Raw genomic sequence first — 13578 nt, forward strand, 5'->3', positions numbered from 1 at the left:
ATAATGTAATAATAATGAAATATTTAACAAAGCAGCAATACAACAGAACACAGGTAATGTTAACATGTGGTTTTCTAATTCAGTACGCTGCTCTCATTTCTGGTTTCTATTTGAGTTTGACACCACTGATCTAGGCATCATGTACTGATTAAAAATTGCAAAGTGCCAACCTGCATTGATACGAAGGGTTTCATTACCTGGTAGTTCCTTTTACTAAAGAAATCCCAAATTCAGACCCTACCCTCACAATACCATGCTGAGCACTTTTCAGCTTCCTTTTTGGTGTTTTCTTCCCCCATTAAAATGTAAAATGTAAGCTCCTTGAGGGCAGGGACTGTCTTTCTGTTCGTATCCAGAGCATTTAGCACAGTGCCCAGCACATTTGTTGTTCAATCATTCTCAGTCAAGTCTGACTCCCTCAGTTGGAGTTTTGTTGGCAAAGATAGTGGTGTAGTTTGCCATTTCCTTCTCCAGTTCATTTTACAGATGAGGAAACACAGGCAAACAGGGTTAAATGACTGGCCCAGGGTCACATAGTTACTAAGTGTTGGAGCCAGATTTGAACGCAGGAAGATGAGTCTTTTTGACTCCAGACCCAGTACTCTATCCACTGCGCCACCTGGCTACCTCCTGGCACATAATGCTTTTTTTCTTTTTTTTTGCTAGGGCAATGGGGGTTAAGTGACTTGCCCAGGGTCACACAGCTAGTAAGTGTCAAGTGTCTGAGGCCAGATTTGAACTCAGGAACTCCTGAATCCAGGGCTGGTGCTTTATCCACTGTGCTACCTAGCTGCCCTCACATAATGCTTTTTAATAAATTCTTGCTAGACTCTTGGTGGAGTTATGAACTGAACCAATCATTCTGGAGGGCGATTTGGAACTATGCCCAAAGGGCTATAAAACTGTGCACACCCTTTGACCTGGCAATACCAACTACTAGGTTTAGATCTCAAAGATATTTTTTTAAAAAGGAAAAAGATGGATTTGTACAAAAATATTTATAGCAGCTCTTTTTGTGGTGGCAAAGAATTGGAAATTGAGGGGATGCCCATCAATTGGGGAATGGCTGAACAAGTTGGGGTATATGAGTGTAATGGAATACTATAATGATATAAGAAATGATGAGCAGGCAGATTTCAGAAAAACTTGGAAAGGCTTACATGAACTGATGCAAAGTGAAGTGAGCAGAACCAGGAGAACATTGTACACGGGAGTTAGACGGTTGTTGTCCTTCGTTCTCAAAGGGAACCAAAATGATATCATTATGTTGGAGTCAAGGTACAGTGTGTCCCACTGTGGCTAATCAGACCAATAGGAGCTCAGAAGGCTCTACCACAGATCAGGAACTAAGAGTCCACGTGAACATTTGGGTGGATTCTCTAAATTTGCACATCTCACGTTTCTTTGTACAATGATCAACTGTGAATGACTTAGCTATTCTCAGCAATACAAAGATCCAAGATGATTCCAAAGGCCTTGTAATGAAAAATGCTATCCACCTCCAGAGAAAGAATCAATGAAGTCTGAAAGTAAATTCCTTATTTTTTTGGTTTTTTTCCTTTTGTTCTGATTCTTCTTTTACAACATGACTAATATGGAAATGTTTTACCTAACTGCACATATGTAACCTAATCAAATTATTATCTCAGGGAGGGGAAGAAAAGAAAAAATTTGGAACTCAAAATTTTTAAAAAAAGAATGTTAAAAATGGTTTTTATATGTAAATGGGAAAAAGATTATTTTAAAAATGCTTGATAGCAGGTAGCTAATAAATAGAAATGGGTTTGAATTTGGGGGAGGGTAGTGTTTGTTTTTTTTTTTTTAAATAACAAGGGGCAGCTAGGTGGCGCAGTGGATAGAGCACCGGCCCTGGAGTCAGGAGGACCTGAGTTCAAATGTGGCCTCAGACACTTAACACTTACTAGCTGTGTGACCCTGGGCAAGTCACTTAGCCCCAATTGCCTCACTAAAAAAAAAAAAATTAAAAATAACAAGAGGGACAGCTGGGTGGCCCAGAAGATAAAGCACCGGTCCTGGATTCAGGAGGACCTGAGTTCAAATCTGACCTCAAACACTTGACACTTACTAGCTGTGTGACCCTGGGCAAGTCACTTAACTGTCATTGCCCTGAAAACAAAAACAAAAACAAAAGAAAAAAGTTTAATAAAAAAATAAATAAAGGTTTCTTTAAGGTCATGAGGATTTGAAGTGAATGCAGTTTAAAACACCCTTTCTTTGGCCTGGAAGGGAACAGAGGGATGAGCTAGAGAGTGTCTAGAGGAGGGTGCCCAGGAGTGAGGGGACCACAGACCATGCCATATGTGGACTGGTGGAAGGAGCTAGGGAAAGTTACACTGGAAATCACTGCCTGAAGTTCTTGGAACAAAACATTCCTTTTCCAGTCTTTGTGCCTTTGGCCTGGTCGACCCCCTTGCCTGAAATGCTCTCTGTCCTCTCACCTCCACTTCTAAACTTCCTTCACTTCCTTCCAGACTCAGTCCAAACTGCATCTTCTCCAAGAGGTCCCTCTGAGATGCTGCTGCCTTCTCCTTTCAGGTTATTTTCATCTGCTCTGTATCTATCTTGCATGTACCTGTTTGCATGTGGTCTCCCTCATTAGAGTGTATGCTCTTTGTGGGCAGGGACTGTTTTTGCCTTTCTTTGTATCTCCAGCACTTAGCACAGTGCTTGTTACGAGGTTAGTAAATACTTGTTGACTGACTGAATGACCCACTGAGTGGTAAGGACTTAGGGAGAGGCCAGTTCAAATACCTGTATAGGTGTCATGGGGAAGAAGAACTGGACTAGTAAGAACTAGGGAGGCAGAGCCACATCTTCACTCCCTCTGGGTCCCTCCTCCTGACTCACCACAGAATACTCCTTCACCCTTTGGGCCTCTTCCTTCACTTAGCTCATTCTTTCGATTTTAAGGAAAACCCTCAGGCCCACCATGTATTTTTTTTTTTTAAGTGAGGCAATTGGGGTTAAGTGACTTGCCCAGGGTCACACAGCTAGTAAGTGTTAAGTGTCTGAGGCCAGATTTGAACTCAGGTCCTCCTGACTCCAGGGCCTGTGCTCTATCCACTGCGCCACCTAGCTGCCCCCACCATGTATTTATTTCTCTACAGTCTCCACTCCTGACTCTCTGAATGTTCTCTACCCATTCCCCTTTGCAGTTCCTTTTAGGTGTTTTCTTCCCAAATTAGAATGTAAGCGAGGGCAGCTAGGTGGCACAGTGGATAAAGCACTGGTCTTGGATTCAGAAGGATCTGAGTTTAAATCCAGCCTCAAACACTTGATACTAACTAGCTATGTGACCTTGGGCAAGTCACTTAACCCTCACTGCCCCACCAAAAAAAGAAAATAGTGAGTTAGAATGTAAGTGGGGGTAGCTAGGTGGTACAATGGATAAAGCATTGGCCCTGGATTCAGGAGGACCTGAGTTTAAATCCGGCCTCAGACACTTGACACTTACTATCTGTGTGACCCTGGGCAAGTCACTTAACCCTCACTGCCCCACAAAAAACAAAAACAAACAAAAGAATGTAAGCATCTTGAGGGCAGGCACTGTCTTTCTTTCTATTTGTGCTTGTACCCCCATAACTTAGCATAGTACCTGACATATAGTAAGGGCTTAATAAATGCTTGTTGACTTGATTTCAGAGTGCTGTAATGGACAGAGCTCTGGGTCTGGGCTCAGGAAGCTCTGGGTATGAATTCCATCCCAGCCCCTTACTAGCTGTGTGACCTTGGGCCAGTTACTTAAACCCTACAGGCCTCAGTTTCCTCATTTGTTAACTGAGAGATTTGGACCCTCAGCTCTCTTCCAGCTTTAAGTTAATGACTGGACTAGATGCGATGGGCAGCAACTGGCTCTTTGGGTGGCGAACTGCCACAGCTTTAGGCAACGCCCAGGCACAGAGACTGGCCTGGATGATGGCAGCCAACCATTGCTGTGATCCATCTTTTGCTCTGGTCCAGCACAGCAGGCCCTACTGGATTTCCTCACATCCTCTGGGGAATGGAGATGAGCATGTAGGCTCCCGGCTGTGTCCAAGTTTCTCTAGGACCTGTATGCCTCCATGGCAGTGCTTGCTGGGCTGCCAGTCAGCTGGCCTGTTTGGCTGGGCTATTTAAGTTGGCATCTCCTTGGGTACAAGGGCTGTGCCCATCACCTTTCCTGGGGATGTAGGAGGGGTATTTGTGCCCTACACAGGGTAAGCATGCCAATGTAGATAACAATGTGGCACCTGCTCTCTTCCTCTGACCATCTATGAGTTTCTTAGTCTTTCTGACCTTTTTTTTGGCAAGGCAATGAGAGTTAAGTGACTTGCCCAGGGTCACACAGTTAGTAAGTGTGAAGTGTCTGAGGCCGGGTTTGAACTCAGGTCCTCCTGAATTCAGGACTGATGTTTTATCCACTGCACCACCTAGCTTCACCCCCCACTTCTGACGTTTTAATAGTGATAACACTCCCAGCTTCCTGGGGGCCCTTCAGGATCCAGAATTGTCTCCCATGGTCCTTTTGAGTCACTGGACTCCCTCCTGCAGGAGTATCAGAGCATGACCATTGATAAGACTCAATCAAGCTCACCAAAGACACTCAGCAGTATCTTCCATGACATGTACAGGGCTGGAATAAGCTGGGCAATGTCGGGGAGACCCTCCGACTTGCCCCCAACCCAGATTAGAAAGAAAGAATCCTGGTGAGAGCTTTGACAATTTCCAAATCCTCAGAATGGTCCACCTGAAGAGAAATCTACCTTATCTTCAGTTGGTATGTAAATGACCTAGGTTTTGGGTCTGGCCCTGACCCCAACTGGCTGTGTGTCCTTAGCCAAAGGACTTCTCTGTCCTCAGTTTCCTTATCTGTGTATCCAACCAAATTTCCATCTCTCCCAAATCTCAACAAGGTCAAATTGGCCTCTCCCGAAGAAGGTGAAGTTGTTTCGCTCAGACTGGGGGGTTGGGTCTGAAATAATCCTGAGGGGTTGGGGCGGGGAGGTGCTCTCAGTGACGAAGTAGAAAACCAAGGAGAGAAGGCCAATGGCATAGCAGAAAGCGCATTAGACTTGTATTTAGATTTGCATGACACAGGTTCAAATCCATTTCTGCCACCTATTTTTTATGTGAGTTTGGGAAAATCATTTCCCCTTTCTGGGACTCAGTTTCCTCCTCTGTAAAATGAGTGATTGGACTAGATATTCCCTAAGTTCCCTTCCAGCCCTAAATCTGGTGCGTTTTTTGTTTGTTCGGTCTTTTACAGTCATGTGCGACTCTTCACGGCCCCATTTGAGGTTTTCTTGGCAAAGATACTGGAGTGGTTTGCTATTCCTTCTCCAGTTCATCTGACTGATGAGGAAACTGAGGCAGTCAGGGTTAAGTGACTTACCCAGGGTCACAAAGCTAGAAAGTGTCTGAGGTCCCATTTGAACTCAGGTCTTCCTAACTACAGGCCTAGCACTCTATCCACTGAACCACCTAGATGCCCCTAAATCTACCATACCACCAGCTGTTGCTTCCTAGTTCAGGAAGTGACTACTAGGTAGGTGGCCTTGGGTTAATTATGCTAATTCCTCTAGCCTCAGTTTTCTCATCTATAAAATGGAGATAGTAATAATATTTGTCCCTACAACAAATGAGCAAAATGTTCCATATCCCTCTGCATTCTACAGAAATGGTATTTCGTGTTCTTTCTGACTAGCGATTTCAATTCAGCACGTATTTCATAAGCACCTGCTGTGTGCTGAGAACTTTCCAAGGTGCTGGCAATACGGAGACAAAAATGAAGCCACCCCTGTCCCCAAGGAGCTTCCATTCTATTGAGAGAAACAGCACACAGCCAGAGAAGGAAAGCCAACAAGTCTCTCAGTTCTCTCTTGATTCCTCTTACCTTCCTGTTTCTGGAAGTCTTCTTCGGTGAAACTGACATCCTTATGGGACAGGTTGGTCATCAGCTGCTTGTTCTCCTCCTGTAGCTGAGCGATCTGCGTGAGAAGGTCTTGGGCTTCCCCTCGCCAGACGTCTTCCACAAGCTCTAGCTCCTAGAGGGGAGGTCCAGGGAGACAGAGGGTAAATCCACCGGTGATAGAGACCCCCGGGGCTTCCTAGGTAGCTGGCAGCCCTGTCCCCTTCCCCAGACAGCACCGAGCTCTGCTCCCCTCCTTCTGCTTTCCATCCCCCACTGGCTGCCAGAGAGGGGCACCTTTTAGGTCTGCTTTGACTTGGGAAGACCAGAGGATCACAGAGCCAGAGCGGGAAGGGACCTCAGAGTCCAACTTTCATTTTACAGATGAGGAAACTGAGGCCCATACAGGAAACCTGCCCCAATGGCACTAGAGCTAAGATTCAACCAAAGCTGAAAGAACCCCAGAGGTCATCTAGTCCAAATTCCTTATTTTACAGATGAGGAAACTGAGGCGCCAGAAGGGTTGAGTTACTTGCCCAAGGTTACGCAGGTAGTAAGTGACAGGAAGAGGACGGCTGCTGGGGGAGAAGGAGGTGCTAGAGCTTAAGACCATCAATTGCTACTGTACAATCAGCCTGAAATAACCCCAGGGGTCCCCAAGGCAAAGTGGGTCCCTGCTCCTTTCCCTGCACACCCTCCCTATTCTTGATCTCTGCTCTTTTTTTTTTTTTTGTGGGGCAATGAGGATTAAGTGACCTGCCCAGGGTCACACAGCTAGTAAGTGTCAAGTGTCTGAGGCTGGATTTGAACTCAGGTACTCCTGAGTCCAGGGCTGGTGCTTTATCCACTGCGCCATCTAGCTGCCCTGATCTCTGCTCTTTTAAACACGATTTTCCTATTTCAGTACAAGGACCTCATGGGGCTTGTCTTGTGTGGATGCTCTTTCCATTGAGAAAGACCATTAACTTGAGTTGTCACAGCCACATAATTCATCTGCCTGCACCACCCTGCCAATGGGCCTTCCCAAGTGAAGCCGCTCTCTGTTACTGGGCCCATGATGGTACTTTTCATCACGGTAAACTTTGTAAGTGCTCAGGCCGCACCTGGCCTAGCTGTTGGGAGCCTGGGTCACTCCATCCAGGCTGCCAAGTAAGGTTTTGGTGCAAGAACCCGATTTCAGGCCCATGATGACGCTGGGTGGGGAGGAGGGGCAGTGGATCTTCTGAAGGCCCTCTGGAAAGGCCTCAACTTACACTCTTCTCCTTGCCCTCACCTGACATATACTTTTTTGGAACAACAGGAAAAGGGGAAGGGGGAAAGAGGAGAGAACAGTGGCTACAGGACCTGGACACTGTTTAGTAAATATTCATCTTCTCTATGCCCATCTACCTTAATAGAGCACCGAACTCAGAGTCAGGATGGCCTGAGTTCAAATACTACCTCAGATACTTATTAGCTGTATGACCCTGGGCAAGTCACTTAACCTCTCCCTGCCTCAGTTTTCTTATCTATAAAATAACAATATGGTTAGCACCTACTTCACAGGGTTGGTGTGAGCATCCAAGGAGATAACATATGGAAAGCTCTTTGCATATTTTAACTCACTATATGAATACTAGTTATTATCATCGTTTTTATGACTGGTGTTATCTGGGCAGAGAAAGAGAGAATGTGAGAGAGGGAGAGAGAAGAGAAGAGAAAAGAAGAGAAGAAAAGAGAAGAGAAGGAAGAGAAGAGGAGAGCAGAAAGAGAGAGAGAGATACACACCTCATTATAAGGTCTACCCAACTCAATTTTTAACCAACAACCATGGCAACCTCTCTCTCCAGGGAGGAAACAGGCTGAAAAATACCTAGGAGTTGATTCGAATCAGGCAGACGGATACCTGAGAGGCCCAAAGCTGACTGAACTTTTTTTTTTTTTAAGTGAGGCAATTGGGGTTAAGTGACTTGCCCAGGGTCACACAACTAGTAAGTGTTAAGTGTCTGAGGCCGGATTTGAACTCAGGTACTCCTGAATCCAGGGCTGGTGCTCTATCCACTGCGTCATCTAGCTGCCCCAGCTGACTGAACTTTAAAACCCTTCTCTGTACTTATCTTGAATATTTATTTATAGACTGGTTGTTTTCCCATCAGGCTGTGAGCTCCTTGAGTATAGGGCCTGCTTGGGCTTCTATATACCCTGTGCTTGGCACAGTGTGTGGCACATTGTAAGGGTTTAATAAATGCTTGTTGATTTTCAGGTTGGATTGTCTCGTTCCCCTCCCTCCTTTCTTCCCTCAGTCTTTGGCCCCTTAGCCATCCCCCTTTCTTCCTCTTCCTCCTCCTTATTACCTGCTTCTTGCCTTTTATCCTCCCTCCAAGCCATCTCCCAAGCCTTGTTCTATATTTGTGACACACTCCCCAAACTCTCTCCCTTTCTTCCTTCCTCCAGGAAGCCCCACCCAGCTCACTGGCAAAGGAGAGAATGACGGGGGGGGGGGGGGGGGGGGGCGGAAGAGGGGAAATATTGGGAGAAGCTGGGAAAGAATTAGAAGGAAAAGCAAGACCTTTGGTAGGCAACCAGCAATGGGCCCAACCGATGCCCGTGGGAGGCTCTGGTTCAGGCAGAGAAGGAAGGCCAAAAAGGAGAGAGGCCAATACAGGGATAGCAGATATCCCATGGGATAATGGAAAGAGCATCAGACTGGAGGGGTCAGCACTCCTGGGACCCTAGGCTTGGAACTGGAAGGGTCCTTGAAAGGCTCTAATCCACTTCCTTAATTTTACTGATGAGAGGGAACTGAGAAAACAGAGCAGTCCATGAATTGCCCAGAGTCACACAGATAAGTGAGAGCTGGTATTCACACCTGGGCTGGCCAGGCTAGTGCTCTTAACTCCCCAGGGAAGCATTCTCAGACGAACTGGAGGAAAGGCAGGTAGAAGCCTACCACCAACTCAGTGACTAATCAGCCACACCTCGTTGGGCAAGTCATTTGGTCTCTTCCCGTCTCAGCTCCCTGGTGCAGTGTATAGAGCACTGGGCTCAGAACTAGGAAGACTCATCTTTGGGAGTTCAAATCTGGCCTCAGACCCTTACTAGCTGGGTTATCCTGGGCAAGTCACTTCCCCTTGCTTGCCTCAGTTTCCTCCTCTGTAAAATGAGCTAGAGCAGGAAATGGCAAACCACTCCAGGGTCTTTGCCAAGAAAACCCCAAATGGGGTCATGAAGAGTGGGATATAACTGAACACCATCTCAGTATCCCCTTATGCAATTCGATTCAAAAATAGTTATTAAGAAAAAAAATAGTTATTAAGCACAGTGCTAAAGATATAAAGAAAAAAAAACCCAGTCAGATAATTTACTTTCTAGCAGGGGAGAAGAGATTCTGAACATGGCTAAGTATAACACAGGTGGGGGTGGGGGAGTGATGGGGACAAAGGAGAACTAAGACAGAGATCAAGGAAAATCTGAGAAAGGAGGGAATGCTTGAAATTAAGGCGTCTGAAAGGCAGAGACGAGGGTGGGGTCCTCGGAGGATGGTCTACATGCAGGCACATGGCAGGAGACAGCATATTAAATCAGGTGAACACAGGCCAATGGAAAGTCCTCTATACCCCAGTACTTAGCACATTGCACATGGCAAGCACCAAATAAATGATTGTTGATTGACTAACTAACCCCAAAGGCAGGTTTTAGCAAGATTATAATTGCCCTTAGAGAGCCGAGTGAGAAGTCTGAGCTCTATCTGAAAGGCAGTTGCTTCTCCCCCCACCCCTCGCCCCCGGAGATTCTGGAGCAGGGGGGCAAAAATGTGGAATCTGGGATGAGATGATCTCTAAGCTGCCTTAGATATCTTCAGCCTGTCATAGGGCCATGCCAAGGGAGGGGGCCCCCAACAGCATGTGACAGGCATGTCAGAGGACGGCCACCCCTGTCCTTTCAACATCCCTGTCCCCAAATGGTCTTCTCAGAGTCTCCATCAGAGAACTTTTGGGCCCTTGTCTAACTTGGGGGGGTGGGTTGACCTTGGACAACTTGGACAGTCTCTTCCTTGGGATCCAATTTCCTCCCTGGGAATAACAGGCCCGACTTAGCTTACCCAGGAGCAGAGCCACTAAGACACAGGGGACAAGGGCCCTAAGGTTCTAAGCAGAGCCAGCCCTCTCTGATAAACCCAACCAACAAGCAAGGAAAGAGAGCCAAGCAAAGAAACACATGACCGGCTCGGCTATGAAAACAGCCTTTAAAAATACTACAAGAAATCAGCCCATCAGATTTCATAAGAGCTGATGACCCTCCTATTCAGATCAGCCAAGGGACCTTCTCCAAGTCACAGAGCAAATAAGAGGCAGGCTTGCTATCCCAAGAACCCAGGAGTCTCCTGTGATTCCCTCACGACTCCCCTCGAAAACAGTGGGGCTTAAAGGGCCTGTCTTAAGTGCCACTGGCCTCAAGCCATGGCAGGAAACCACATGTCTCCCCACTTCCTTCTTCCCTGACTCCCAGGCTGCACGCCTATCTCCAAAGGGGGACTGCCCTGGTCGGTCTGTCTCTGGTTCTGATCCACAAAACCCAAAGGTTGGACTGGGACACAGTGAGCAAAGGAGTGTCCTAAGGCTTCCACAGATAACCTCCCCTTTCTCTCCACCCTCTCTATTTCATAAAGAGGAGGCAGCTATCCCAAAGGATCAGCCTGGGTCACAGGCTCTGTCTCTGTCTGTCTGTCTCCGGCTACCCTTCAGTTGGGACAGGTCCTGGGGATGGCAAGTCCTCTGAAGCAGTCAGGAAGTTTGGTTGGAGTTGAGAGACGGGAAGGAGACAGAGGAATGGGTGGGCCTTGTCACAGAGTCATGCTCTGGTGGAACCACTGGCCCCAATCTGGCCAGGGATCCCCAAAGAGTTTTGTTTTAATTACATCACTGGGTTGCATGTGATAAACTCCACAGGAAAAAGAGTTTTTCCCTTCTACTCCCTCCTTGGGCTCCTCCCCTCCTCAGTCCTCACTTTCCAACTTCTCACTAGCATGAGTTCTCTGGGTTTCTGTCCCCAAATCCACTTCACCCCCCAAACTGCTGACTCCTCTTTCTCCAGTCCTCCTTCCTCTCCTTCCCCCCCCCCCCCCCCCCCCCCCCCCCCGGTCTTCTTTAAAAATAACAGAGAGCCAGGAGACATGCCAGGGTCTTAAGAGATCATCTAATCCAACTCCATTTGGCAGAAAGGTAAACTGAGGCCCAGAAGGGAGAAAGGACTCTTGCCCAAGGTCACCCATCAAATAAATACAATCTGAACCCAGGTCTTCTAGAGATCCAAGTCCAGCACTCCATCAAATGGGGATTATCTAATTTAACTCCTTATTTCAGAAATGAGTAAATTGAGGCTCAGAAGGAGTAAAGGACTTGCCCAAGGTCACAGGGCTGTTTAGTGTGATTGGCATGCCAAGGTCTCCCTGATTCCAGGTCCAGCATTCTACCTACTACTGACCATCTAGTTCAACTTTAGAACTTTGGGGAGGCAAAAGATTTGCCCAAGGTCATGGGCCAGTGGGATCGGAACCCAGGCCATCCTGCTCCTAACAAGGTTTTTCTGCTCTACCTACTTCGTGCCTCGATTTCACCCCAAGATTTCCTTGCCTCCCCCCCAGCTCTCTCTCCTCCAGCCGCTTCCTCCTCTCCCGCTGGGCCTCCACCTCCGCCCCCGGCGGCCCCCACCCCTCCCCTCAACTCCCCTCCCTTCCCCTGGGGCACCTTTTGATGCTTCCTCTCCTTCTCGATTCGATCCATCCTCTCGAGGCGGAGCCGGTCCAGTTCGAGGCGCAGCTCGTCCAGCTCGGGGCTGACGTGGTGGCGGCTCACCAGCACCTCGAGGATCTCCAGCACCCTCACCACCTTGGGCATGAGGCGCCCGATGGCCTCGCAGCCGTGCTGGTCGATGACCCGCTCGAACTCATGGCCCACCAGCGAGGCGATGTCGTAAACGTCCATCACGGTCAGCTCGGCCACGTTCTTCTCCAGCACGGACGCCGCCTCGGGGCCCCCGCCTCCGTCCTCCATGGCCGGAGAGCCGGGGGATCGCGGGCTAGCGGAACCGGGGCTGGGGGCTCCCCCTCGGCTCCTGGTCGGCGCGCGCAGCCCACCCCCTCCCCCAGCCCAGAACTAGCCCAACTTGCAAACTTGCGGCCACTCCGCGGGGAGCCAAGCGGGGAGCGCGGCTGTCCGCGGTCCTCCCGGCCCCCGGCCCCGGCCCCGGCCCGCAGGCTCCTCCGGGCAGCTCACCCGGGCATCCGAGGCCGGGGCCAGGCCCGGCAGCAGCAGCTGCAGCAGCAGCAGCAGCAGCAGGAGGGGGACGCTGCAGCAGAGGCAGTCAGCCCCCTCCGATGCGCTCCTTCCCTCGCCTCTCTCCCTTTCTTTCCCTCCCTCTCTCTTTCCCCTCCTCCCTCCTTCTCCGGGTCTCTCCCGGTCGCCCGCCCCGCTCCGCGGTTCCTATCACTGGAGGCTGTCACAAAGCTGGGAAGAGGAGGAGGAGGAGGAGGAGGAGGGAGTGGGGGGGTGGGGGAGGGAGGGGTGCGTGCGTGCGCAGGCCTGCAGAGGCTCCCAAGTTGGGAATGCGTGCGGGCCGGAGCGGACGGGATAGCCGGGCGAGCCGCGGTCAGGGCTGCCCTCGGAAACACTTCTGCGCGAGGGTCGCTCCCAGCCAGCCCTCAGCCCACACCCCTTTCCCGAGGGGAGGGGCCGCAGCTGCTCCCGGGAACTTTGGTGGGGGATACGCGGGGAGGCGGCGGAGTGGACGCCTGAATGGGGGTGGGGGGGAGCAGAGAGGAAGGAGAGGGGCGCGGCCCGGGGTGGGGCGGGCTGGGAGGGGGCTGGATGCTGCCCCTCGAGAGGGCGCGGGAGGCGGTGCTAGAGCCAGTCGCCTTAGCTTACTTAGCCTGGCCCAGCCCTGGTTGGGGGCAGGGACAGTCTTTCCCCCTCCCCGTCCCCCCCAGAGAGACTGCTAAGGGAGATGGATTTCCCACCCACTTATTCTGAACCTTTCTTCCCCACTCCCTCCCCAGCAAACGAAGCAGAACCCAAAAAGCAGCATGATTTCACCGGGCCCTTTAAATGTAGAAAGTGTCTGAAATCCACACCCCCGTCCCTTACACATCCCGGGTGTCTCCAGATGCTGTATCCCACAGCTTCCTCCCCGCCCCCAAAACAAGTTCTTACTGGGCGGCTCTCTGGCGCCGGCTCCGAAATGAGCTCACTGCACCTCCTGGGACTTCGGCTCCTTATAAGTAAGGCACTGGGACAGGTGGGGGAGGAACGCTTGCTTTGGGGATTCTTAAGTCAACACGGGAGAGAATCTCATTCCCCAGCAATCTAGTCCATTCAACAGGAAAGAGCCCGCTCTGTGATGGGGAGAGGGGCAGGGCACAAACAGAATACATTTTTGATCCCTACCCTCATAGAGGTGACAATCTAGTAGGGAGGACATATACACAGATCCTCTAACTGTAATGTGTAAGATTCTGGAAGAGCCAGGCTGGCTTTGGAGTCAGGCCCTGGGTTCAAATTCGGCCGCTCTGGCACTTAATGATAGATGATATTTATATAGCACTTATGATATGCCAGGTGTTTTAGGAATATCTCATTTGAGCCTCACAAAAACCCTGGAAGGGGGATGATATTATTATCTCCATTTTGTTGATG

The 13578-nt window shown here is 49.5% G+C and overlaps 1 protein-coding gene across 3 annotated transcripts in view; it reads right to left on the minus strand.

Annotated features, from left to right (window-relative positions):
• Positions 1–12415, minus strand: part of RILPL1 (Rab interacting lysosomal protein like 1) — a 56943-nt gene extending 44528 nt beyond the window's left edge. For 2 of the 3 annotated variants that reach the window (XM_043975428.1, XM_043975431.1), the window contains exons 1-2: positions 11635–12415; positions 5894–6044 (exon numbers count right to left, since the gene is read on the minus strand). In XM_043975428.1, coding sequence (XP_043831363.1) covers positions 5894–6044; positions 11635–11940 — 457 coding nt within the window. In that variant the 5' untranslated portion in view covers positions 11941–12415. The remainder of the gene's footprint in view (positions 1–5893; positions 6045–11634) is intronic. The other variant, XM_043975430.1, reaches the window with a different exon arrangement.
• Positions 12416–13578: the final 1163 nt, after the last annotated feature.

The sequence above is a fragment of the Dromiciops gliroides genome, chromosome 1 (assembly GCF_019393635.1).
Source record: "Dromiciops gliroides isolate mDroGli1 chromosome 1, mDroGli1.pri, whole genome shotgun sequence".
Lineage (NCBI taxonomy): Eukaryota > Metazoa > Chordata > Mammalia > Microbiotheria > Microbiotheriidae > Dromiciops > Dromiciops gliroides.